A 27,339-nucleotide genomic window follows, 5' to 3' on the forward strand; every position below is an offset into this window, starting at 1 on the left:
TCTACTGTATAGAACTACTGTATACAGCCTCTACTGTATACAGCCTCTACTGTATACAGGCTCTACTGTATAGAACTACTGTATACAGCCTCTACTGTATATAGGCTCTACTGTATAGAACTACTGTATACAGCCTCTACTGTATGCAGCCTCTACTGTATATAGGCTCTACTGTATGCAGCCTCTACTGTATATAGGCTCTACTGTATACAGCCTCTACTGTATATAGGCTCTACTGTATAGAACTACTGTATGCAGCCTCTACTGTATATAGGCTCTACTGTATACAGCCTCTACTGTATACAGCCTCTACTGTATACAGCCTCTACTGTATATAGGCTCTACTGTATACAGCCTCGCTACTGTATATAGCCTCTACTGTATACAGCCCCGCTACTGTATATAGCCTCTACTGTATACAGCCCCGCTACTGTATATAGCCTCGCTACTGTATATAGCCTCTACTGTATTGTTACGGATACCAGTATCCTGTGTGTGTATCCTGTGTGTGTGTGTGTTTGCCATGTCTGTAGGTCTCTGTGTTTCACTCTCTCGTTGTGTATTAACCTCTCTTTTGTTTGAGCACCTCCATAGCACTTTTTCATCACCTGTGAGTATTGTTTTGGTTATGGTGTTTGTTTGTTTGCTGGTGGGAAAAGGGGAAACCAAGACAAGTCGCCCATGGGCATACACTACCCGTAGGTAGACTTTGTTAAATACACTAGTTAGAACTGGGCGGACCACCCACTGTATTTTTGGTTAGTTAGCTGTTGTTAAAGTAGGCTAGTCTAGCTTAGGGGTGTTTTTGAATACTTATTATTTCTTTCCTTGGGTCCAGCTCAGCCCCTTTTCCTGCCCCCCCCCATTACCGTGTGTTTTCTAATAAACCATGTGTTTGACGGTAATTTAGTTGTCCTGGTTATTTCGTTCTCACTTTTACTTTTTCACTATTATAATTTGCATGAGTTATGTTACGGGTCTCACTACCATCCCCCCTAGACTGTCGGGCCAAAAGGGATTCGTAACATGTATACAGCCTCTACTGTATACAGCCTCTACTGTATACAGCCTCTACTGTATACAGCCTCTACTGTATACAACCTCGCTACTGTATACAGCCTCGCTACTGTATATAGCCTCGCTACTGTATATAGCCTCGCTACTGTATATAGCCTCTACTGTATACAGCTTCGCTACTGTATATAGTCTACTATATACAGCCTCGCTACTGTATATAGCCTCTACTGTATACAGCCTCGCTACTGTATATAGCCTCTACTGTATACAGCCTCGCTACTGTATATAGCCTCTACTGTATACAGCCTCGCTACTGTATATAGCCTCGCAACTGTATATAGCCTCTACTGTATACAGTCTCGCTACTGTATATAGCCTCTACTGTATATAGCCTCTACTGTATACAGCCTCGCTACTGTATATAGCCTCTACTGTGTACAGTCTCGCTACTATATATAGCCTCTACTGTATACAGCCTCGCTACTGTATATAGTCTACTATATACAGCCTCGCTACTGTTTTCAGCCTCGCTACCGTACAAACCCAATAGTTTTAGGACTAAGACACCTCCTACACCAACCCAATAGTTTTAGGACTAAGACACCTCCTACACCAACCCAATAGTTTTAGGACTAAGACACCTCCGACACCAACCCAGTAGTTTTAGGACTAAGACACCTCCTAACCCAATAGTTTTAGGACTAAGACACCTCCTAACCCAATAGTTTATTAGGACTAAGACACCTCCTACACCAACCCAATAGTTTATTATGACTAAGACACCTCCTACACCAACCCAATAGTTTATTATGACTAAGACACCTCCTACACCAACCCAATAGTTTATTATGACTAAGACACCTCCTAACCCAATAGTTTATTAGGACCAAGACACCTCCTAAACCAATAGTTTATTATGACTAAGACACCTCCTAACCCAATAGTTTATTAGGACTAAGACACCTCCTAACCCAATAGTTTATTAGGACTAAGACACCTCCTAACCCAATAGTTTATTAGGACTAAGACACCTCCTAACCCAATAGTTTATTAGGACCAAGACACCTCCTACACCAACCCAATAGTTTATTAGGACTAAGACACCTCCTACACCAACCCAATAGTTTATTAGGACTAAGACACCTCCTACACCAACCCAATAGTTTATTAGGACTAAGACACCTCCTACTACTCTAAACCTATAGACACCTCCTACTCTAACCCTCCTACTCTAACCCAATAGTTTATTAGGACTAAGACACCTCCTACTCTAACCCTCCTACTCTAACCCAATAATTTAGTTCTAATGATGCCGTAGTTTGTTCCTCTTACCCAAAGTCAATGGTTTATTCGGACTAATTCTACCGTAATTTGTTGTGCAGAAACTCTTGCTCCACGTTGATGTCAGTGGTGGTCTTGTGTTTGGAGATGGGGGTCCTGCGAGCGTTGGGGAACTCAAAGTCCCAGTCACAGTTGACAGTCAGAGGCAGGACCAGGTCTGGCTTCCTGCAGGAGGCACAGCAGCATCGGGGGGCATGGCTCAGCAGACGACTTTTCTGGAGAATTTAACAGGTTCACAACAATTCCAGGTGCATTAAGGGGGGAAATGTAAAGTTTAGCTATGTACTATTTGGGGTTGATATACATTAAACAGGTTGTGGAGCATGTACTGTGTTCCTTCTGAGAATATATTACTAACCATAGTCAATAATATAAATATATTTAATATAAGATTAAGATCAATTTAACTAGTGTGTTAGATGAGTTGAAATAGCTAAAACCTTCATTGATGGAACAACAAACCAACCTCCTGTAATGCCAGTGAATAAATCCAACATAATAAGTAAATAGTAACAAGAACGTTAGCTTGAAAGCTGACTAAATAAAGGTTAGGGCTAAGCTAGTCAACTACTTGCCCTTGCATGCCCATCCAGGACTTTCTTGGAGTGGTTGTCCAAGACATTAAATGAGGCAAGAAGTCTGGTTGTCATCTTTAGACACTGAAATTACATCAGAAATACATTAGCAACATATATAACGTTATACTGTTCGTTGAGCTACTTCACTGCCAACAGTGGCAGCTAACGTTAACTATCAGCCAAACGGAGTAGGACACATCTTTGAACTTAAAATACCTAGCTAGCTACCGTTTATGACACTGGTAATAGCCTGCTAACAGGCTACACAGCCTTGACATTATAGTTCGTCTCTGTTAGCAAGCTAACTACCATCTTTCCAGCTCGCCATACAAACTACTATTGACCGTTACCATAGCAACACACGAACAGGAGCCAATAGGGGAGACTAGATGTGTAGTGGTAGAACAGCGCCCTCCTGCGGTTCAGTATACGTTTACAACGTTTCAATGCTATGGAACCCCGTTTGGGTCTTACGTGTAAAAAAATTAATATATATATACTACTATGCTTTACAAAAAAATTAAACGCAGCATGTAGTGGTGGTCCCATTTTTCATGAGCTGAAATAAAATATCCCAGATATGTTCCATATGCATAAAAAGCTTATTTCTCTCAAATGTGCACAAATTTGTTACATCCGTTCATGAGCATTTCATCTTTGCCAAGATTTAATTTTAATTTGATTTATTTCACCTTTATTTAACCAGGTAGGCTAGTTGAGAACAAGTTCTCATTTGCAACTGCGACCTGGCCAAGATAAAGCATAGCAGTGTGAACAGACAACACAGAGTTACACACGGAGTAAACAATTACCAAGTCAATAACACAGTAGGGAAAAAAAAGTCTATATACATTGTGTGCAAAAGGCATGAGGAGGTAGGCGAATAATTACAATTTTGCAGATTAACACTGGAGTGATAAATGATCAGATGGTCATGTACAGGTAGAGATATTGGTGTGCAAAAGAGCAGAAAAGTAAATAAATATAAACAGTATGGGGATGAGGTAGGTGAAAATGGGTGGGCTATTTACCAATAGACTATGTACAGCTGCAGCGATCGGTTAGCTGCTCAGATAGCAGATGTTTGAAGTTGGTGAGGGAGATAAAAGTCTCCAACTTCAGCGATTTTTGCAATTCGTTCCAGTCACAGGCAGCAGAGAACTGGAAGGAAAGGCGGCCAAATTAGGTGTTGGCTTTATGGATGATCAGTGAGATACACCTGCTGGAGCGCGTGCTACGGGTGGGTGTTGCCATCGTGACCAGTGAACTGAGATAAGGCAGAGCTTTACCTAGCATGGACCTGTAGATGACCTGGAGCCAGTGGGTATGGCGACGAATATGTGGCAAGAGCCAGCCGACTAGAGCATACAGGTCGCAGTGGTGGGTGGTATAGTAACAAAACGGATGGCACTGTGATAAACTGCATCCAGTTTGCTGAGTAGAGTATTGGAAGCTATTTTGTAGATGACATCGCCGAAGTCGAGGATCGGTAGGATAGTCAGTTTTACTAGGGTAAGTTTGGCAGCGAGAGTGAAGGAGGCTTTGTTGCGGAATAGAAAGCACTCTAGATTTGATTTTCGATTGGAGATGTTTGATATGAGTCTGGAAGGAGAGTTTACAGTCTAGCCAGCCACCTAGGTACTTATAGATGTCCACATATTCTAAGTCAGAACCGTCCAGAGTAGTGATGCTGGATGGGCGGGCAGGTGCAGGCAGCGAACGGTTGAAAAGCATGCATTTGGTTTTACTAGCGATTAAGAGCAGTTGGAGGCCACGGAAGGAGTGTTGTATGGCATTGACACTCGTTTGGAGGTTAGATAGCACAGTGTCCAAGGAAGGAAGTATACAGAAGGTACGGTGGGATTCGAGATGGTCAGTGACCTGTTTGTTGACTTGGCTTTCGAAGACCTTAGATAGGCAGGGCAGGATAGATATAGGTCTGTAACAGTTTGGGTCCAGGGTGTCTCCCCCTTTGAAGAGGGGGATGACTGCGGCAGCTTTCCAATCCTCAGGGATCCCTGACGATATGAAAGATAGGTTGAACAGGCTGGTAATAGGGGTTGCGACAATGGCGGTGGATAGTTTCAGAAATAGAGGGTCCAGATTGTCAAGCCCAGCTGATTTGTACGGGTCTAGGTTTTGCAGCTCTTTCAGAACATCTGCATCTGGATTTGGGTAAAGGAGAACCTGGAGAGGCTTGGGCGAGTAGCTGCGGGGGGGGGGGGTGGAGCTGTTGGCCGATGTTGGAGTAGCCAGCAGGAAGGCATGGCCAGCCGTTGAGAAATGCTAGTTGAAGTTTTCGATTATCATGGATTTATCGGTGGTGACCGTGTTACCTAGCCTCAGTGCAGTAGGCAGCTGGGAGGAGGTGCTCTTGTTCTCTATGAACTTTAGTGTCCCAGAACTTTTTGGAGTTGGTGCTACAGGATGCAAATTTCTGCTTGAAAAAGCTGGCCTTTGCTTTCCTGACAAAGATAAGAAAATCTCAGAGGGATGCCATTGAAGTGCAAGCTACATACAAACAGAAAGCTACAATAACAGTTAGCTAGCAGGCTGAGTACATTAGCTAGCTAAATAAGTACAGTAGCTAGCAACGTCAAATCTAAAAACAGCTGAAATTATTTATTCCTATTGAACAATATTTTCTTATATAAAGACAAATATATGGTAAAGAAAGTGTTCCCTTTCCAGTCCTCTGAAGCAGCAGGTAGTCAGTCAAAAACACCATCTTGAAGAGCAATTCTGAGGTAATCATTTAGTGCATACTGAGCGAGCGCTTCTGAAGTGAAATAGAGCTAAGCAACCAGTATAACAAGGGACGCTTTGGTTCATTACGTAGGCCAGTCAGAATTTTGCAAATTGTCGTAAAATAGCCCTAGCAACCGAAGCTAGAACTCATCGAATCCAATTGTGACGCAGGTGGACACTCTTTGGCAGGTGGATACTATTTGTCATTACAAGTCCCATAAAATTATATTTTTGTATTTTCCAGACTTTATTTTTCCTGGTTGTTGTTTCTGTTTCACAGTTTATTTCAATATTAGTTATTCGAGGAACAACAAACATTGATGTTTTGAGAACATGTCAATGCTTAAAATCACATCAAAAGACACATTTTGATATCTGGGGGAAAAAAATCAAATGTTTGTGTAATTCCCCTTTAATTGCGACATTTACAGAGAAATGTGTTTGTCTAGACATGTTTGTCAGGCTTCTGCTGCTTCATATGTTATGGCAGAGTTTGCAAAACAATGACCCTCCAATTGATCCAAATAATCATGATATCTTTGTCAGATAAGCCTACTTCACAGTTAACATTTAATTAAGAACATTTTTGGGCAAAGTCTACCCACAAGGCCATTACTATTACTAGCATCTCTAATGGGCTACATATTGAGTGATCCACAAATGCGCTCACCAAACAGACAAAGGCCATTTTGCTGGACATGATTTGGCAGATTGCTATTGTGCTAGGTTTGGCTTTTGAAGCCGATAGTGGCTTACAAGGGCTGGGATAATATCAATGTGGCTTTGATTGGTTAGTAGCTGGGAGATTTTTGTTTATGACAGTTTGTGAAGGATTATATTTAAAAAGTGCATGTTCTTTCAGAATTGCATGGCGAGGTCATAGGTGGGCTGGTAGCTACTTGTAGCTCACGATCTACCTGTTGGAGACCATGGCTCCGGACCATACACAATAACAAGAGGACACAAGCTGCTTTCCATTTGGGATATCTATAAAACAGAAAATACACTTTTATTTCAGGTGTGACTTTATAAACAAGCATGACTTACAGCATCTTTTTCAAGTAATTTGAGCTGCTTTAAAAGAATTTGACAAGATCACTATGTCCTTGTGTTGCTTTATGGCACAATGAGTCCTTAACTTCAACTCACCAGCAACAGAAGAATGGTTTACAATACCCAGAACAGAATGCTACAAAAGTGTATTAACTAAGACGCCCTGAGAGATCTCAAAGTAAAGGCAGGTTCTGCTGTATTATGTTGAGGGCGTTTCAACTAAAAGATATATAAAGCATTAAAAAGGCAGTATGAAATATATTGTCCCTCCCTCACCCATAATCTTTACATTTCTACTTATATATAAATTTCATTAAAATATTTATTTTCTACAAAAATGTACATTCTTGTGTCTGATATTTATGGTTAAACTCATAAATCTGTTTTAACAAATGGTCCAACTGACAACATGACTTCCTGCAGGGACCAATAGCAGGTGAGGATATCTCCGACTCGGACTAATATTAAAAGACGCTACACAGGATTTTTTAGTAGAATTTTTGCATTGTAAATTCAGACTGTGTTATTTAGTGGATTTTTAAATGTGTTATTCCCTGGTTGCTACACTGTTCGCTCAATTTCAGTTTATGTGAAAAAACAAGCACTGAATAGTGTAGGGAAATCATTGTACAATTTAAATTGCAGAGCGATTCCCACTTGATAACACAGTTAAAGTCAAAACTATTACATTTTGAGGCAAATATCAGTCAATCACAACACTGGCAAGCAATACTGTGAAACACACCATCATTCCACTATTTCTGTAGATATATTATGGACATTTTCTGAAATTACAACACAAAATTTAAATTTAAAAATCCTGTGTACAGCACCTTTAATATCAAACTGAAACCTAGATAGAAAGCCCTTTAATATGTCCCCTTTACTCTTGAAACTAGAACAAGCTGTCATCTGAAATAACTTCTAGAATCACTGAGCAGTCATCTGAAATAACTTCTAGAATCACTGAGCAGTCATCTGAAATAACTTCTAGAATCACTGAGCAGTCATCTGAAATAACTTCCAGAATCACTGAGCAGTCATCTGAAATAACTACTAGAATAACTGAGCAGTCATCTGAAATAACTACTAGAATAACTGAGCAGTCATCTGAAATAACTACTAGAATAACTGAGCAGTCATCTGAAATAACTTCTAGAATCACTGAGCAGTCATCTGAAATAACTTCTAGAATCACTGAGCAGTCATCTGAAATAACTTCTAGAATCACTGAGCAGTCATCTGAAATAACTTCTAGAATCACTGAGCAGTCATCTGAAATAACTTCTAGAATCACTGAGCAGTCATCTGAAATAACTTCTAGAATCACTGAGCAGTCATCTGAAATAACTACTAGAATAACTGAGCAGTCATCTGAAATAACTACTAGAATAACTGAGCAGTCATCTGAAATAACTTCTAGAATCACTGAGCAGTCATCTGAAATAACTTCTAGAATCACTGAGCAGTCATCTGAAATAACTTCTAGAATCACTGAGCAGTCATCTGAAATAACTACTAGAATCACTGAGCAGTCATCTGAAATAACTTCTAGAATAACTGAGCAGTCATCTGAAATAACTACTAGAATAACTGAGCAGTCATCTGAAATAACTTCTAGAATCACTGAGCAGTCATCTGAAATAACTTCTAGAATCACTGAGCAGTCATCTGAAATAACTTCTAGAATCACTGAGCAGTCATCTGAAATAACTACTAGAATAACTGAGCAGTCATCTGAAATAACTTCTAGAATCACTGAGCAGTCATCTGAAATAACTTCTAGAATCACTGAGCAGTCATCTGAAATAACTTCTAGAATCACTGAGCAGTCATCTGAAATAACTTCTAGAATCACTGAGCAGTCATCTGAAATAACTTCTAGAATCACTGAGCAGTCATCTGAAATAACTACTAGAATAACTGAGCAGTCATCTGAAATAACTTCTGGAAATAAATTAAAATACTCTTTCTCGACAGTTCTGTATTGATGAAAACTGGACAACGCCTCCGTGCTTGACACCACCAGAAGGGGCGATCTCTGGACAACGCCTCCGTGCTTGACACCACCAGAAGGGGCGATCTCTTTAACAGCATGACCTTCATTAATCCCCACATCAAACACCACACTCACAGGGATTTTGAGTTTCAAAAGCACTGCCTGATTATCTCCACTGGTTGGAGGTTGACTGTCTGTGTGCCTGTCCGTCTGACACGTTTAGCTGTTTAAGACAATGGCCATCTTACATTGGGGAAAGTCACCTGCTAACACTAGTAACACATTTCACCCTTTACCATGAGAGGCTAGTGACCGTCATGGCAACAGGCCAGAGGCCTTAAACTGCAGATCATCCAGCCTCATGGACACATTATTGAACTAACAGGAATTGAAATAGACATTCTGCAGCTGTAAACAGGTTTAGCATCTAATATCGTCACTGTTAAATTTATATACACATCCTCCTTATTAACAGGATATTTATGATAATAAAAACAGAACGTCATAGAAGAAAACATTGTACATCTTTGGGCTCCAGAAGCAGGATGAAACATTACTCAGTAAAAAGTCTTAGCATGTCCTAGTGTAGGTTAGTCAGTCTGTGCTATTCAATGTAAACACTATGGAGAGAGTCTGTTGCTTTGGGATCCAACCAATCACAGCCTTCTGTGTTTGGCTTGCCCAGCTCTGATTGGCTGGGGAGGGGATGAGGTAATGTGGTGCCAGCGATGCACGACGCATGTTTTCACTGATCCACACCATGTGTTTCCACACTGTCTGTATGTTAGAGGCATGTTACCACAGATAACCTAACCGGAGTGAGAGAGCTCAGAGATAAAGAGGGCTTAGTGCAGGCTGGGGGCTAGAGGGGGCTGTGTGCCCCTGAAGAGACTGTTAGAGGCTGAGTATTGGGTCACCTGTAAGAGATGCTGTGGGACATTCTGTGGTAGGATGAGTTTCTGTTTCAGCTCTACAGCTTGCCCCGTTTCAGCTCTACAGCTTGCCCCGTTTCAGCTCTACAGCTTGCCCCGTTTCAGCTCTACAGCTTGCCCCGTTTCAGCTCTACAGCTTGCCCCGTTTCAGCTCTACAGCTTGCCCCGTTTCAGCTCTACAGCTTGCCACGTTTCAGCTCTACAGCTTGCCACGTTTCAGCTCTACAGCTTGCCACGTTTCAGCTCTACAGCTTGCCACGTTTCAGCTCTACAGCTTGCCCCGTTTCAGCTCTACAGCTTGCCCTGTTTCAGCTCTATAGTTTGCCCTGTTTCAGCTCTATAGTTTGCCCTGTTTCAGCTCTACAGTTTGCCCTGTTTCAGCTCTACAGTTTGCCCCGTTCTTTTCTGTGTTTCAGTCCATTTGCCCTGTTTCAGTCTGTTACAATTCTACAGTTTCAGCCCTACAGTTTGTCCTGTTTCAGTATATGTGTTTCACCTTTACAGTTTGCCCTGTTCCATTCTGCGTTTCAGCTCTACAATTTGCCCTGTTTTAGCCGCTCTATGTGGTGACACAGCTTCAAGGCGGGCCCCAGCTTCAGACCCATGTACTTCATCACCATGTCACTCCTCAGCAGCATCAGGGCCTTGCCGTCAATCTCCTGAGGATGGACAGACACGCAGGCAGAAAGACAGGCAGAGAGAGAAATAAGCCAGAATTAGCATCATTCAGAAGAAACCATGCACACTGGCATATAACCATCATAACAGTAGTTTTCCCTCTACTCTAGTGGTTATAACTCTATGGCCAGTAATAACAGTAGTTTGCCCTCTACTCTAGTGATTATAACTCCATGGCCAGTAATAACAGTAGTTTGCCCTCTACTCTAGTGGTTATAACTCTATGGCCAGTAATAACAGTAGTTTGCCCTCTACTCTAGTGGTTATAACTCTATGGCCAGTAATAACAGTAGTTTGCCCTCTACTCTAGTGGTTATAACTCTATGGCCAGTAATAACAGTAGTTTGCCCTCTACTCTAGTGGTTATAACTCTATGGCCAGTAATAACAGTAGTTTGCCCTCTACTCTAGTGGTTATAACTCTATGGCCAGTAATAACAGTAGTTTGCCCTCTATTGGTTATAACTCTATGGCCAGTAATAACAGTAGTTTGCCCTCTATTGGTTATAACTCTATGGCCAGTAATAACAGTAGTTTGCCCTCTACTCTAGTGGTTATAACTATGGCCAGTAATAACAGTAGTTTGCCCTCTACTCTAGTGGTTATAACTATGGTCAGTAATAATCGTTTACTAGTGGTTATAACTCTATGGCCAGTAATAACAGTAGTTACCCTCTACTCTAGTGGTTATAACTCTATGGCCAGTAATAACAGTAGTTTGCCCTCTACTCTAGTGGTTATAACTCTATGGCCAGTAATAACAGTAGTTTGCCCTCTACTCTAGTGGTTATAACTCTGGCCAGTAATAACAGTAGTTTGCCCTCTACTCTAGTGGTTATAACTCTATGGCCAACTCTAGTGGCCAGTAATAACAGTAGTTTGCCCTCTACTCTAGTGGTTATAACTCTATGGCCAGTAATAACAGTAGTTTGCCCTCTACTCTAGTGGTTATAACTCTATGGCCAGTAATAACAGTAGTTTGCCCTCTACTCTAGTGGTTATAACTCTATGGCCAGTAATAACAGTAGTTTGCCCTCTACTCTAGTGGTTATAACTCTATGGCCAGTAATAACAGTAGTTTGCCCTCTAGTGGTTATAACTCTATGGCCAGTAATAACAGTAAGAATGGTAGTTTTCCCTCTAACTCTATGGTCAGTAGTCACTCACGTGTTTCCTGAACAGCTCAGCGTGCGGGGCCAGGGCCGAGGGGTCGGCGTCGCTCACAAACTGCATGACCTCATCGATGGACCAAGTAGAGGGGTTCCTGCCCAACCCCGCCCCCCTGGGGGTCTGTCTGTCAGGGCCCGTGGGCTCGGGGCCCGTGGTGGAGCTGGCGGCTGGAGAACAGAGCAGTAAGACACGGTGAACTAGTCTACAGCTCATAGTAATCCGCAGATATTAGTTTTGGGTTTAGACAGTGACCCGGCCCATAAGATAGTTTCTGAGCCATTTCATGTCGGACTTGTTTAAATCCAGGGCTCGGAGTTTGAACATTAAGATGGTACGATCTACTGTTGGCACTACGTTACTTCAAAGAGAACATTAAGATGGTACGATCTACTGTTGGCACTACGTTACTTCAAAGAGAACATTAAGATGGTACGATCTACTGTTGGCACTACGTTACTTCAAAGAGAACATTAAGATGGTACGATCTACTGTTGGCACTACGTTACTTCAAAGAGATTGCAATGATCAAATATTCCAGGGATGTGTGTCTTCAAACAAAAGTTATCCCCATGGCAGCAACCAGACTGACATAGAGAGCATAGCAGGTTATTGGATACAGCAACACACCATGAGGACAGAGGCTCTGACAGGGCCTACCTTCCACTCCTCTGTTGGTGTGTGTACAGGGGAGGTCCGCAGGGTTGGAGGCAAGGCGGTGCAGTGGCGTGCTGTGGGCGCGTTCGGGGCCATGGCATGGGTAATAGGGGCTGCTGGCCTGGGAGTGGGTGTGGTAGTCAGAGGTGCTGCGCAGCATCATGGAGTTAGAGTCCATGAAGCACTGCTCCTTCAGAAGGCTGTTCTCCTCATGGGGCAGAGTATCTGCTAGAGACATCGTCCTCTGTCTTATTAGGCCCTTACTCTAACCTCTATCTGTCCAATCCCAAGATACAGTGCATCCCCTTGACTTTTTACACATTTTGCCATGCAAAAGCCTTATTCTAAAATAATATTTTTATTCCCTTAGCAATCTACACACAATACCCCATCATGACAAAGTAAAAACAGGCTGTTTTTTTTTGCAAACATAATAAAATAAAGATATTATTTTGAAAAATAACTATATTATTATTATTATAATATCAAGTCTTGTTGGGTATGCTGCCACAAGATTGGCACACCTGTATTTGAGGAGTTTCTCCCATTCTTCTCTGCAGATCCTCTCAAGCTCTGTCAGGTTGGATGGGTAGTGTCGCTACACAGCTATTTTCAGGTCTATCAAGAGATGTTTGATCTGGTTCAAGTCCGGACTCTGGCTGGGCCACTCAAGGACATTCCGAGACTTGTCCTGAAGCCACTCCTGCTGTGTCTTGGCTGTGTGCTTAGGGTCATTGTCCTGTTGGAAGGTGAACCTTTGCTCCAGTCTGAGGTCCTGGGTTCTCTGGAGCAGGTTCTCAAGGATCTCACTGTACTTTGAGCCGTTCATCTTTGCCTCGAACCAGACTAGTCCTCCAGTCCCTGCCGCTGAAAAACATCCCCATGCTTCACCGTAGGGATGGTGCCAAGTTTCCTCCAGACGTGAGACTTGGTATTCAGGCCAAAGAGTGTAATCTTGGTCACATCAGACCAAAGAAACGGTTTCTCATGGTCTGAGTCCTTTAGGTGCCTTTTGGCAAACTCAAAGCAGGCTGACGTGTGCCTTTTACTGAGGACCCTCTGGCTACTCTACCATAAAGGCCTGATTGATGAAGTGCTGCAGGGATGGCTGTCCTTCTGGAAGGTTCTCCCATCTCCACAGAGGAACACTGGAGCTCTGTCAGAGTGACCATCGGGTTCTTGGTCACCTCCCTGACCAAGGCCCTTCTCCCCCGATTGCCAAGTTTGGCCGGGCGGTCAGCTCTAGGAAGAGTCTTGGTGGTTCCAAACTTCTTCCATTTAAGAATGATGGAGGTCACTGTGGTCTTTTGGATCTTCAATGCTGCAGAAATGTTTTGGTACCCTTCCCCAGATCTGTGCCTCTACACATCCTGTCTCGGAGCTCTACGGACAATTCCTTCGACCTCATGGCTTGGTTTCTGCTCTGACATGCACTGTCTACTGTGGGATCTTATATAGACAGGGTCTGAATACTTATGTAAATAAGGTATTTCTGTTTTGTATTTTTAATTTTAAAAAAAAAATGTTTTCGCTTTGTCATGTGGTATTGGGTGGAGATTGATGAGGAAAAAAACTATTTAATGCATTTTAGAATTGGTCACTGATCATCAAAAGGTCTTAAGAGGTTGGAGAAACAAGCTACATATGATTTGTGTTGATGTACTGGATGTGTGTAATGTGAGCCAGTAGACGGTGGTGCTAGGTGCTGATTGTCTGATGTTACCTTCTGAAAGGTGTGCCTCGGTGCACAGTAGTTTAGGAGAAAGGGGGGCTGCGTAGGGGGATGCGTCTCTAGATAGACGTTTCATCCCCTGGCTCAGTGATGGGGCCTCCAACGCCTCCTCCTTCACTGGAACACAGACAAACGCATAGGGAAGAGATGGTGCTACAGGCACACTGCCGGTACAGGCACACTGCCGGTCGGTACAGGCACACTGCCGGTCGGTACAGACACACTGCCGGTCGGTACAGGCACACTGCCGGTCGGTACAGACACACTGCCGGTCGGTACAGACACACTGCCGGTCGGTACAGACACACTGCCGGTACAGGCACACTGCCGGTCGGTACAGACACACTGCCGGTACAGGCGCACTGCCGGTACAGACGCACTGCCGGTACAGGCGCACTGCCGGTACAGGCGCACTGCCGCGGTACAGGCACACTGCAGGTACAGGCACACTGCCGGTACAGACACACTGCCGGTACAGGCACACTGCCGGTCGGTACAGACACACTGCCGGTCGGTACAGGCACACTGCCGGTACAGACACACTGCCGGTCGGTACAGACACACTGCCGGTCGGTACAGACACACTGCCGGTACAGACACACTGCCGGTACAGACACACTGCCGGTACAGACACACTGCCGGTACAGACACACTGCCGGTCGGTACAGGCACACTGCCGGTACAGACACACTGCCGGTCGGTACAGGCACACTGCCGGTACAGACACACTGCCGGTCGGTACAGACACACTGCCGGTCGGTACAGACACACTGCCGGTACAGACACACTGCCGGTCGGTACAGACACACTGCCGGTCGGTACAGGCACACTGCCGGTACAGGCACACTGCCGGTACAGACACACTGCCGGTACAGACACACTGCCGGTCGGTACAGACACACTGCCGGTCGGTACAGACACACTGCCGGTCGGTACAGACACACTGCCGGTACAGACACACTGCCGGTCGGTACAGGCACACTGCCGGTACAGACACACTGCCGGTCGGTACAGGCACACTGCTGGTACAGACACACTGCCGGTCGGTACAGACACACTGCCGGTACAGACACACTGCCGGTCGGTACAGACACACTGCCGGTCGGTACAGACACACTGCCGGTACAGACACACTGCCGGTACAGACACACTGCCGGTCGGTACAGACACACTGCCGGTCGGTACAGACACACTGCCGGTACAGACACACTGCCGGTACAGACACACTGCCGGTACAGACACACTGCCGGTCGGTACAGACACACTGCCGGTCGGTACAGACACACTGCCGGTCGGTACAGACACACTGCCGGTCGGTACAGGCACACTGCCGGTCGGTACAGGCACACTGCCGGTCGGTACAGACACACTGCCGGTCGGTACAGACACACTGCCGGTCGGTACAGACACACTGCCGGTACAGGCACACTGCCGGTACAGACACACTGCCGGTACAGACACACTGCCGGTCGGTACAGACACACTGCCGGTACAGACACACTGCCGGTCGGTACAGGCACACTGCCGGTCGGTACAGGCACACTGCCGGTCGGTACAGACACACTGCCGGTCGGTAGACACACTGCCGGTCGGTAGACACACTGCCGGTACAGACACACTGCCGGTACAGGCACACTGCCGGTCGGTAGACACACTGCCGGTACAGACACACTGCCGGTCGGTACAGGCACACTGCCGGTACAGACACACTGCCGGTCGGTACAGGCACACTGCCGGTACAGACACACTGCCGGTCGGTAGACACACTGCCGGTACAGACACACTGCCGGTACAGACACACTGCCGGTCGGTACAGGCACACTGCCGGTCGGTACAGGCACACTGCCGGTCGGTACAGACACACTGCCGGTCGGTACAGACACACTGCCGGTACAGACACACTGCCGGTACAGACACACTGTCGGTACAGGCACACTGCCGGTACAGGCACACTGTCGGGATACAGACACACTGCAATACAGGCACACTGCCGGTCGGTACAGACACACTGCCAAGTACAGACACACTGCCGGTACAGGCACACTGCCGGTCGGTAGGCACACTGCTAGTACAGACACACTGCCGGTCGGTACAGGCACAGCTGCCGGTACAGACACACTGCCCTGTCAAGACACACTGCCGGTATCAGGCACACTGCCGGTCGGTGAGAACAATGTCAGGTCCTGTAAGACACTACTGCCGGTCGGTACAGGCACAATGCCTAATAGGCACTTTGACACACTGGTCCGGTCGGTTTTAGTTACAGGCACACTGCCGGCTGTGGGGGCAGACACACTGCTGGGGGCAGACACACTGCCTTGGACACACTGCCGGTCGGTACAGACACCTGCTGGGGCAGTTACCTGCCTGCCGGTCTGTGGGGACACACTGCCGGTCGGTACAGACACACTGCCGGTCTGTACAGACCTGCTGCCGGGGCAGGCACACTGCCGGTACAGACACACTGCCGGTACAGACACACTGCCGGTCGGTACAGACACACTGCCGGTACAGACACACTGCCGGTCGGTACAGGCACACTGCCGGTCGGGTACAGGCACACTGCCGGTCGGTACAGGCACACTGCCGGTCGGTACAGGCACACTGCGGTGCTGTGGACACACTTACCTGCCTACAGACACACTGCCGGTACAGGCACACTGCCGGTCGGTGGACACACTGCCGGTACAGACACCTGCCGGTCGGTACAGGCACACTGCCGGTCGGTACAGGCACACTGCCGGGCGGTACAGACACACTGCCGGTCGGTAGACACACTGCCGGTACAGACACACTGCCGGTACAGGCACACTGCCGGTCGGTAGACACACTGCCGGTCGGTACAGGCACACTGCCGGTACAGACACACTGCCGGTCGGTACAGGCACACTGCCGGTCGGTACAGACACACTGCCGGTCGGTAGACACACTGCCGGTACAGACACACTGCCGGTACAGACACACTGCCGGTCGGTACAGGCACACTGCCGGTCGGTACAGGCACACTGCCGATCGGTACAGACACACTGCCGGTACAGACACACTGCCGGTACAGACACACTGCCGGTACAGGCACACTGTCGGTACAGACACACTGCCGGTACAGACACACTGCCGGTACAGGCACACTGCCGGTCGGTACAGACACACTGCCGGTACAGACACACTGCCGGTACAGGCACACTGCCGGTCGGTACAGACACACTGCCGGTCGGTACAGACACACTGCCGGTCGGTACAGACACACTGCCGGTACAGACACACTGCCGGTACAGAGTAATCTAACCTAACAATTCCACAACTACTACCTTATACACACAAGTGTAAAGGGATAAAGAATAAGTACATAACAATATATGAATGAGTGACGGTACAGAACGGCATAGGCAAGATGCAGGAGATGGTATAGAGTACAGTATATATGTAGGGTAGTAGACACAGCTAGTACAGACACCGGGTAGAGATGTTGTGAAACACAGCTACACATATATACAGTGCCCTGTCCAAGACAACATTTATCATTGAATGTACATGTACTTCCTTGAGAACAATGTCAGGGTCCTGTAAGACACTATGAAAGCGATGGCCAAATTCTAATAGGCACTTTGTTACCTGTCCTGGTCCTGTCTAGGTTTAGTTACAGTGTTACCAAAGTTACCTGCCTTGGCGGTGCTGTGGGGGCAGTTACCTGCTGGGGGCAGTTACCTGCCTTGGCGGTGCTGTGGGGGCAGTTACCTGCTGGGGGCAGTTACCTGCCTTGGCGGTGCTGTGGGGGCAGTTACCTGCCTTGGCGGTGCTGTGGGGGCAGTTACCTGCTGGGGGCAGTTACCTGCGGTGCTGTGGGGGCAGTTACCTGCCTTGGCGGTGCTGTGGGGGCAGTTACCTGCCTTGGCGGTGCTGTGGGGGCAGTTACCTGCCTTGGCGGTGCTGTGGGTATAGTTACCTGCCTTGGCGGTGCTGTAGGGGCAGTTACCTGCCTTGGCGGTGCTGTAGGTATAGTTACCTGCCTTGGCGGTGCTGTAGGTATAGTTACCTGCCTTGGCGGTGCTGTGGGGTATAGTTACCTGCCTTGGCGGTGCTGTGGGGGCAGTTACCTGCCTTGGCGGTGCTGTGGGGGCAGTTACCTGCCTTGGCGGTGCTGTGGGGGCAGTTACCTGCCTTGGCGGTGCTGTGGGGGCAGTTACCTGCCTTGGCGGTGCTGTGGGGCAGTTACCTGCCTTGGCGGTGCTGTGGGGGCAGTTACCTGCCTTGGCGGTGCTGTGGGGGCAGTTACCTGCCTTGGCGGTGCTGTGGGGGCAGTTACCTGCCTTGGCGGTGCTGTGGGGGCAGTTACCTGCCTTGGCGGTGCTGTGGGGGCAGTTACCTGCCTTGGCGGTGCTGTGGGGGCAGTTACCTGCCTTGGCGGTGCAGTGGGGGCAGTTACCTGCCTTGGCGGTGCTGTGGGGCAGTTACCTGCCTTGGCGGTGCTGTAGGTATAGTTACCTGCCTTGGCGGTGCTGTGGGGGCAGTTACCTGCCTTGGCGGTGCTGTAGGTATAGTTACCTGCCTTGGCGGTGCTGTGGGGGCAGTTACCTGCCTTGGCGGTGCTGTGGGGGCAGTTACCTGCCTTGGCGGTGCTGTGGAAGCAGTTACCTGCCTTGGCGGTGCTGTAGGTATAGTTACCATATTTACTGTAGGTGTATATGTTGCTGAAGGGCTGGGAGCTGAAGAGGAAATTACTCTGCAGCGTGCGGCACAGCGTCTCCAGGAAGCGGAGCACAAAGGAGGCGCTTGAGGCCGAGGGCAGCTTCACCAGACGAACTCCACCATCCATCCTCACTAGGGGCAGAGGTCAACATGTGGTCAAACACAGAGGTCAACACAGAGTCATTATCAGTTGACTGGCGATATGACAGGTCCGTGGCGTGTCAGTGCAGGTCTGTGGGGTCAGTGCAGGTCCGTGGCGTGTCAGTGCAGGTCTGTGGGGTCAGTGCAGGTCCGTGGGGTCAGTGCAGGTCCGTGGCGTGTCAGTGCAGGTCCGTGGCGTGTCAGTGCAGGTCCGTGGCGTGTCAGTGCAGGTCCGTGGCGTGTCAGTGCAGGTCCGTGGCGTGTCAGTGCAGGTCCGTGGCGTGTCAGTGCAGGTCCGTGGCGTGTCAGTGCAGGTCCGTGGCGTGTCAGTGCAGGTCTGTGGCGTGTCAGTGCAGGTCTGTGGGGTGTCAGTGCAGGTCTGTGCAGGTCTGTGGGGTCAGTGCAGGTCTGTGGGGTCAGTGCAGGTCTGTGGGGTCAGTGCAGGTCTGTGCAGGTCTGTGGTGTGTCAGTGCAGGTCTGTGGCGTGTCAGTGCAGGTCTGTGGGGTGTCAGTGCAGGTCTGTGGCGTGTCAGTGCAGGTCTGTGGGGTCAGTGCAGGTCTGTGGCGTGTCAGTGCAGGTCAGTGCAGGTCCGTGGGGTGTCAGTGCAGGTCCGTGGGGTGTCAGTGCAGGTCCGTGGGGTGTCAGTGCAGGTCCGTGGGGTGTCAGTGCAGGTCCGTGGGGTGTCAGTGCAGGTCCGTGGGGTGTCAGTGCAGGTCCGTGGGGTCAGTGCAGGTCCGTGGGGTCAGTGCAGGTCCGTGGGGTCAGTGCAGGTCTGTGGGGTGTCAGTGCAGGTCCGTGGGGTCAGTGCAGGTCCGTGGGGTCAGTGCAGGTCTGTGGCGTGTCAGTGCAGGTCTGTGGCGTGTCAGTGCAGGTCTGTGGGGTCAGTGCAGGTCTGTGGGGTCAGTACAGGTCTGTGGGGTCAGTGCAGGTCTGTGGGGTCAGTACAGGTCTGTGGGGTGTCAGTGCAGGTCTGTGGGGGGTCAGTGCAGGTCCGTGGCGTGTCAGTGCAGGTCCGTGGCGTGTCAGTGCAGGTCCGTGGGGTCAGTGCAGGTCCGTGGAGTGTCAGTGCAGGTCTGTGGGGTCAGTGCAGGTCCGTGGCGTGTCAGTGCAGGTCTGTGGGGTCAGTGCAGGTCTGTGGCGTGTCAGTGCAGGTCTGTGGGGTCAGTGCAGGTCTGTGGCGTGTCAGTGCAGGTCTGTGGGGTCAGTGCAGGTCTGTGGAGTGTCAGTGCAGGTCTGTGGGGTCAGTGCAGGTCTGTGGCGTGTCAGTGCAGGTCTGTGGCGTGTCAGTGAAGGTCTGTGGGGTCAGTGCAGGTCTGTGGAGTGTCAGTGCAGGTCTGTGGGGTCAGTGCAGGTCTGTGGGGTCAGTGCAGGTCTGTGGCGTGTCAGTGCAGGTCTGTGGGGTCAGTACAGGTCTGTGGGGTCAGTGCAGGTCTGTGGGGTCAGTGCAGGTCTGTGGGGTCAGTGCAGGTCTGTGGGGTCAGTGCAGGTCTGTGGGGTCAGTGCAGGTCTGTGGGGTCAGTGCAGGTCTGTGGGGTCAGTGCAGGTCTGTGGCGTGTCAGTGCAGGTCTGTGGCGTGTCAGTGCAGGTCTGTGGCGTGTCAGTGCAGGTCTGTGGCGTGTCAGTGCAGGTCTGTGGCGTGTCAGTGCAGGTCTGTGGCGTGTCAGTGCAGGTCTGTGGCGTGTCAGTGCAGGTCTGTGGGGTCAGTGCAGGTCTGTGGGGTCAGTGCAGGTCTGTGGGGTCAGTGCAGGTCTGTGCAGGTCCGTGGGGTCAGTGCAGGTCCGTGGGGTCAGTGCAGGTCCGTGGCGTGTCAGTGCAGGTCCGTGGCGTGTCAGTGCAGGTCCGTGGCGTGTCAGTGCAGGTCCGTGGCGTGTCAGTGCAGGTCCGTGGCGTGTCAGTGCAGGTCCGTGGCGTGTCAGTGCAGGTCCGTGGCGTGTCAGTGCAGGTCCGTGGCGTGTCAGTGCAGGTCCGTGGCGTGTCAGTGCAGGTCCGTGGCGTGTCAGTGCAGGTCCGTGGCGTGTCAGTGCAGGTCCGTGGCGTGTCAGTGCAGGTCCGTGGCGTGTCAGTGCAGGTCCGTGGCGTGTCAGTGCAGGTCCGTGGCGTGTCAGTGCAGGTCCGTGGCGTGTCAGTGCAGGTCCGTGGGGTCAGTGCAGGTCCGTGGGGTGTCAGTGCAGGTCCGTGGCGGGTCAGTGCAGGTCTGTGGCGGGTCAGTGCAGGTCTGTGGGGTCAGTGCAGGTCTGTGGGGTCAGTGCAGGTCTGTGGGGTGTCAGTGCAGGTCTGTGGGGTGTCAGTGCAGGTCTGTGGGGGGTCAGTGCAGGTCTGTGGGGTCAGTGCAGGTCTGTGGGGTCAGTGCAGGTCTGTGGGGTCAGTGCAGGTCTGTGGGGTCAGTGCAGGTCTGTGGCGTGTCAGTGCAGGTCTGTGGGGTCAGTGCAGGTCCGTGGCGGGTCAGTGCAGGTCTGTGGGGTCAGTGCAGGTCTGTGGGGTCAGTGCAGGTCTGTGGGGTCAGTGCAGGTCCGTGGGGTGTCAGTGCAGGTCCGTGGGGTCAGTGCAGGTCCGTGGCGTGTCAGTGCAGGTCTGTGGCGTGTCAGTGCAGGTCCGTGGGGTCAGTGCAGGTCTGTGGGGTCAGTGCAGGTCCGTGGCGTGTCAGTGCAGGTCTGTGGGGTCAGTGCAGGTCTGTGGGGTCAGTGCAGGTCTGTGGGGTCAGTGCAGGTCTGTGGGGTCAGTGCAGGTCTGTGGGGTCAGTGCAGGTCTGTGGGGTCAGTGCAGGTCCGTGGGGTCAGTGCAGGTCTGTGGGGTCAGTGCAGGTCTGTGGGGTCAGTGCAGGTCTGTGGGGTCAGTGCAGGTCTGTGGGGTCAGTGCAGGTCCGTGGCAGTAGCCATCTCCTCACCACTGACAACCTCTCCTCCCCCAGCGTGTGCCTGTAGAGTTCTGAGCAGCACCTTTGGTTGGTAACAACAGTCTAGACAAGTCTGAACTGCCTGTTGTAGCACCGCGTTAACAGGACCTGGCCCAAAGTGGTCCGGAAGACGCTGCATCTGCTTCCTGTCCAGGTGAGGCCCACAGGTCCCATGCTTGTTCACATACACACACACTGATAACACACACACACACACACAAAAGAGAAACAATTAAAATGGAGGCACACACTGATATAACACACAAAGAGAAACATCAGGGCTTGACATTTTACTTGATCAAATTACACCACTGCCCCATTTGGCTCTCCTGGAAGATGGCTGGCCACTAGTGCTGAGCGATTAATCAAAATTCTGGAGGTTTTCCCCACCGGTTATTAAACAACTGACCAAAGTAATTGAGTCCAACGCGCCTTTCTCAAGAGACAAATCAAATAATTCACAAGAGAAAACAAGTGGGACGCTGGGCTGAAAGGAGATTTCATTAAACAAAAATTCAACCGCGTTTCTTTGGACACTGTGTTAACTAACCTCCAGACGAGCTTCAATGCTATACAACTCTCCTTCCGTGGCCTCCAACTGCTCTTAAATGCAAGTAAAACTAAATGCATGCTCTTCAACCAATCACTGCCCGCACCTGCCCGCCCATCCAGCATCACTACTCTGGACGGTTCTGACTTAGAATATGTGGACATCTATAAGTACCTAGGTGTCTGGTTAGACTGTAAACTCTCCTTCCAGACTCACATCAAGCATCTCCAATCCAAAATTAAATCTAGAATCGGCTTCCTATTTCGCAACAAAGCGTCCCCGTCACTCATGCTGCCAAACATACCCTGGGTAAAACTGACTATCCTACCGATCCTCGACTTCGGCAATGTAATTTACAAAATGGCCTCCAACACTCTACTCAACAAATTGGATGCAGTCTATCACAGTGCCATCTGTTTTGTCACCAAAGCCCCCTATACTACCCACCACTGCGACCTGTACGCCTTCGTTGGCTGGCCCTGGCTTCATACTGGCTCCAGGTCATCTACAAGTCTCTGCTAGGTAAAGCCCCGCCTTATCTTAGCTCACTGGTCACCATAGCAGCACCCACTCGTAAACCGCGCTCCAGCGGGTATATTTCACTGGTCATCCCCAAAGCAAATTCCTCCTTTGGCCGCCTTTCCTTTCAGTTCTCTGCTGCCAATGACTGGAACGAACTGCAAAAATCACTGAAGCTGGAGACTCATATCTCCCTCACTAGCTTTAAGCACCAGCTGTCAGAGCAGCTCACAGATCACTGTACCTGTACATAGCCCATCCAACTACCTCATCCCCATACTGCATTTATTTATCCATCTTGCTCCTTTGCACCCCAGTATCTCTACTTGCACATTCATCTTCTGCACATCTACCATTTCAGTGTTTATTTGCTATATTGTAATTACTTCGCCACCATGGCCTATTTATTGCCTTAACTCCCTTATCTTACCCCACTTGCACTCACTGTATATAGACTATGTTTTGTTTATTCCATGTGTAACTCTGTGTTGTTGTATGTGTCAAACTGCTATGCTCCATCTTGGCCAGGTCACCGTTGCAAATGAGAACTTGTTCTCAACTAGTCTACCTGGTTAAATAAAGGTGAAATAGAAATGAAATAAAAAGTTCAGCACAGAAACGTTGTAATTAACTACAATGACCATAATCCATTATATTTTTTTCTGGCTCAGAGAGGAAGAAGCAGAGCAAGAGGTTTCACACTCGTCAAAACTCGTCTGTCCAAAAGAAGCACAATGCGTTTCAATGGGTTTATTTCGGACCTAAGCTGGTCACCTGACTTCCTGCCTACGACACACACACAGACCGCATGAGAGAGGAAGGTAACACAAAGATGACAAGGACAGAGACATTTTATTTCGTCATATTATAAGCTCAACAATGAGCACATGACTATAGGCTACCTGTAAATGTTCCAAAATGCAATTAGCGGGAAAAAACACTTTTCAAAAATGCACCACACGCAAAAGTGGTTTGTCCAGGACAAGATGATATGGGTAAATGTCAAGCCCTGAACACACAAAGATAAACCGTATACAGCCTCCACATTGACTCGGTACCCCCCGTCTACAGCCTCCACATTGACTCGGTACCCCCCGTCTACAGCCTCCACATTGACTCGGTACCCCCCGTATACAGCCTCCACATTGACTCGGTACCCCCCGTCTACAGCCTCCACATTGACTCGGTACCCCCTGTCTACAGCCTCCACATTGACTCGGTACCCCCCGTCTACAGCCTCCACATTGACTCGGTACCCCCCGTCTACAGCCTCCACATTGACTCGGTACCCCCGTATACAGCCTCCTTATTGTTATGTACCCCCACGTATACAGCCTCCACATTGACTCGGTACCCCCGTATACAGCCTCCACATTGACTCGGTACCCCCCCGTCTACAGCCTCCACATTGACTCGGTACCCCCCCGTCTACAGCCTCCACATTGACTCGGTACCCCCGTCTACAGCCTCCACATTGACTCTGGTACCCCCCGTCTACAGCCTCCACATTGACTCGGTACCCCCCGTCTACAGCCTCCACATTGACTCGGTACCCCCCGTCTACAGCCTCCACATTGACTCGGTACCCCCCGTCTACAGCCTCCACATTGACTCGGTACCCCCCCTGTCTACAGCCTCCACATTGACTCGGTACCCCCCGTCTACAGCCTCCACATTGACTCGGTACCCCCGTCTACAGCCTCCACATTGACTCGGTACCCCCTGTCTACAGTCTCCACATTGACTCTGGTACCCCCGTCTACAGCCTCCACATTGACTCGGTACCCCCCGTCTACAGCCTCCACATTGACTCGGTACCCCCCCGTATACAGCCTCCACATTGACTCGGTACCCCCCGTATACAGCCTTCTTATTGTTATGTACCCCGTATACAGCCTCCACATTGACTCTGTACCCCCTGTATACAGCCTCCACATTGACTCGGTACCCCCTGTATACAGCCTCCACATTGACTCGGTACCCCCCGTCTATAGCCTCCACATTGACTCTGTACCCCCCGTCTACAGCCTCCACATTGACTCTGTACTGGTACCCCCGTCTACAGCCTCCACATTGACTCTGGTACCCCCGTATACAGCCTCCACATTGACTCTGTACCCCCATGTATACAGCCTCCACATTGACTCGGTACCCCCCGTCTACAGCCTCCACATTGACTCTGTACCCCCCTTATACAGCCTCCACATTGACTCTGTACCCCCGTATACAGCCTCCACTGACTCGGTACCCCCCGTATACAGCCTCCACATTGACTCGGTACCCCTTTCTACAGCCTCCACATTGACTCGGTACCCCCCCTGTATACAGCCTCCACATTGACTCGGTACCCCCCCTGTATACAGCCTCCACATTGACTCGGTACCCCCCTGTCTACAGCCTCCACATTGACTCTGTACCCCCCGTCTACAGCCTCCACATTGACTCTGTACCCCCTGTCTACAGCCTCCACATTGACTCGGTACCCCCGTCTACAGCCTCCACATTGACTCTGTACCCCCCGTATACAGCCTCCACATTGACTCTGTACCCCCCTTTATACAGCCTCCACATTGACTCGGTACCCCCGTATACAGCCTCCACATTGACTCTGGTACCCCCGTATACAGCCTCCACATTGACTCGGTACCCCCGTCTACAGCCTCCACATTGACTCGGTACCCCCCGTCTACAGCCTCCACATTGACTCGGTACCCCCCGTCTACAGCCTCCACATTGACTCGGTACCCCCCGTCTACAGCCTCCACATTGACTCTGTACCCCCGTATACAGCCTCCTTATTGTTATGTACCCCCTGTATACAGCCTCCACATTGACTCTGTACCCCCCCTGTATACAGCCTCCACATTGACTCGGTACCCCCCTGTCTACAGCCTCCACATTGACTCGGTACCCCCCCCTGTCTACAGCCTCCACATTGACTCTGGTACCCCCTGTATACAGCCTCCACATTGACTCGGTACCCCCGTCTACAGCCTCCACATTGACTCGGTACCCCGTCTAGCCTCCACATTGACTCGGTACCCCCCGTCTACAGCCTCCACATTGACTCTGTACCCCCCTGTATCTACAGCCTCCACATTGACTCGGTACCCCCCCGTCTACAGCCTCCACATTGACTCGGTACCCCCCCTGTCTACAGCCTCCACATTGACTCGGTACCCCCCGTATACAGCCTCCACATTGACTCGGTACCCCCCTGTCTACAGCCTCCACATTGACTCTGTACCCCCCGTCTATACAGCCTCCACATTGACTCGGTACCCCCCGTATACAGCCTCCACATTGACTCGGTACCCCCCGTCTACAGCCTCCACATTGACTCGGTACCCCCCCCTGTATACAGCCTCCACATTGACTCTGGTACCCCCCCTGTATACAGCCTTCTTATTGTTATGTACCCCCCCTGTATACAGCCTCCACATTGACTCGGTACCCCCTGTATACAGCCTCCACATTGACTCGGTACCCCCTGTATACAGCCTCCACATTGACTCTGTACCGTACCCCTGTCTACAGCCTCCACATTGACTCGGTACCCCCCGTATACAGCCTCCACATTGACTCGGTACCCCCCGTCTACAGCCTCCACATTGACTCGGTACCCCCCGTCTACAGCCTCCACATTGACTCGGTACCCCCTGTATACAGCCTCCACATTGACTCGGTACCCCCCGTCTACAGCCTCCACATTGACTCGGTACCCCCGTATACAGCCTCCACATTGACTCGGTACCCCCGTATACAGCCTCCACTGACTCGGTACCCCCCCCGTATACAGCCTCCACATTGACTCGGTACCCCCCCTGTCTACAGCCTCCACATTGACTCTGTACTGGTACCCCCGTATACAGCCTCCACATTGACTCTGTACCGGTACCCCCAGTATACAGCCTCCACATTGACTCGTACCCCCCGTCTACAGCCTCCACCCCCCCGTCTACAGCCTCCACATTGACTCTGGTACCCCCTGTCTACAGCCTCCACATTGACTCTGGTACCCCCCCTCTACAGCCTCCACATTGACTCTGTACCCCGTATACAGCCTCCACATTGACTCTGTACCCCCTGTATACAGCCTCCACATTGACTCTGTCTACCCCCTGTATACAGCCTCCACATTGACTCGGTACCCCCTTTATACAGCCTCCACATTGACTCTGGTACCCCCGTATACAGCCTCCACATTGACTCTGGTACCCCCGTATACAGCCTCCACATTGACTCGGTACCCCCGTATACAGCCTCCACATTGACTCGGTACCCCCGTATACAGCCTCCACATTGACTCGGTACCCCCCGTCTACAGCCTCCACATTGACTCGGTACCCCCCCCGTCTACAGCCTCCACATTGACTCGGTACCCCCCGTCTACAGCCTCCACATTGACTCGGTACCCCCCGTCTACAGCCTCCACATTGACTCTGTACGGTACCCCCGTATACAGCCTCCACATTGACTCTGTACCCCCGTATACAGCCTCCACATTGACTCTGTACCCCCCGTCTACAGCCTCCACATTGACTCGTACCCCCGTCTACAGCCTCCACATTGACTCTGTACGGTACCCCCGTCTACAGCCTCCACATTGACTCGGTACCCCCTGTATACAGCCTCCACATTGACTCGG

At 49.8% G+C, this 27,339-nt stretch overlaps 1 protein-coding gene across 8 annotated transcripts in view; it reads right to left on the minus strand.

The window, feature by feature from the left end:
- Positions 1–6,655: 6,655 nt before the first annotated feature.
- LOC115118148 (sex comb on midleg-like protein 2) overlaps positions 6,656–27,339 on the minus strand; it is a 58,362-nt gene continuing 37,678 nt past the window's right edge. For 7 of the 8 annotated variants that reach the window (XM_029646698.2, XM_065009384.1, XM_065009382.1 and 4 more), the window contains 6 exons: positions 21,614–21,817; positions 18,564–18,719; positions 13,893–14,018; positions 12,173–12,397; positions 11,513–11,682; positions 6,656–10,327 (listed from right to left, as the gene is read on the minus strand). In XM_029646698.2, coding sequence (XP_029502558.1) covers positions 10,202–10,327; positions 11,513–11,682; positions 12,173–12,397; positions 13,893–14,018; positions 18,564–18,719; positions 21,614–21,817 — 1,007 coding nt within the window. In that variant the 3' untranslated portion in view covers positions 6,656–10,201. The remainder of the gene's footprint in view (positions 10,328–11,512; positions 11,683–12,172; positions 12,398–13,892; positions 14,019–18,563; positions 18,720–21,613; positions 21,818–27,339) is intronic. The other variant, XM_029646699.2, reaches the window with a different exon arrangement.

This window comes from Oncorhynchus nerka, linkage group LG24 (assembly GCF_034236695.1).
Source record: "Oncorhynchus nerka isolate Pitt River linkage group LG24, Oner_Uvic_2.0, whole genome shotgun sequence".
Lineage (NCBI taxonomy): Eukaryota > Metazoa > Chordata > Actinopteri > Salmoniformes > Salmonidae > Oncorhynchus > Oncorhynchus nerka.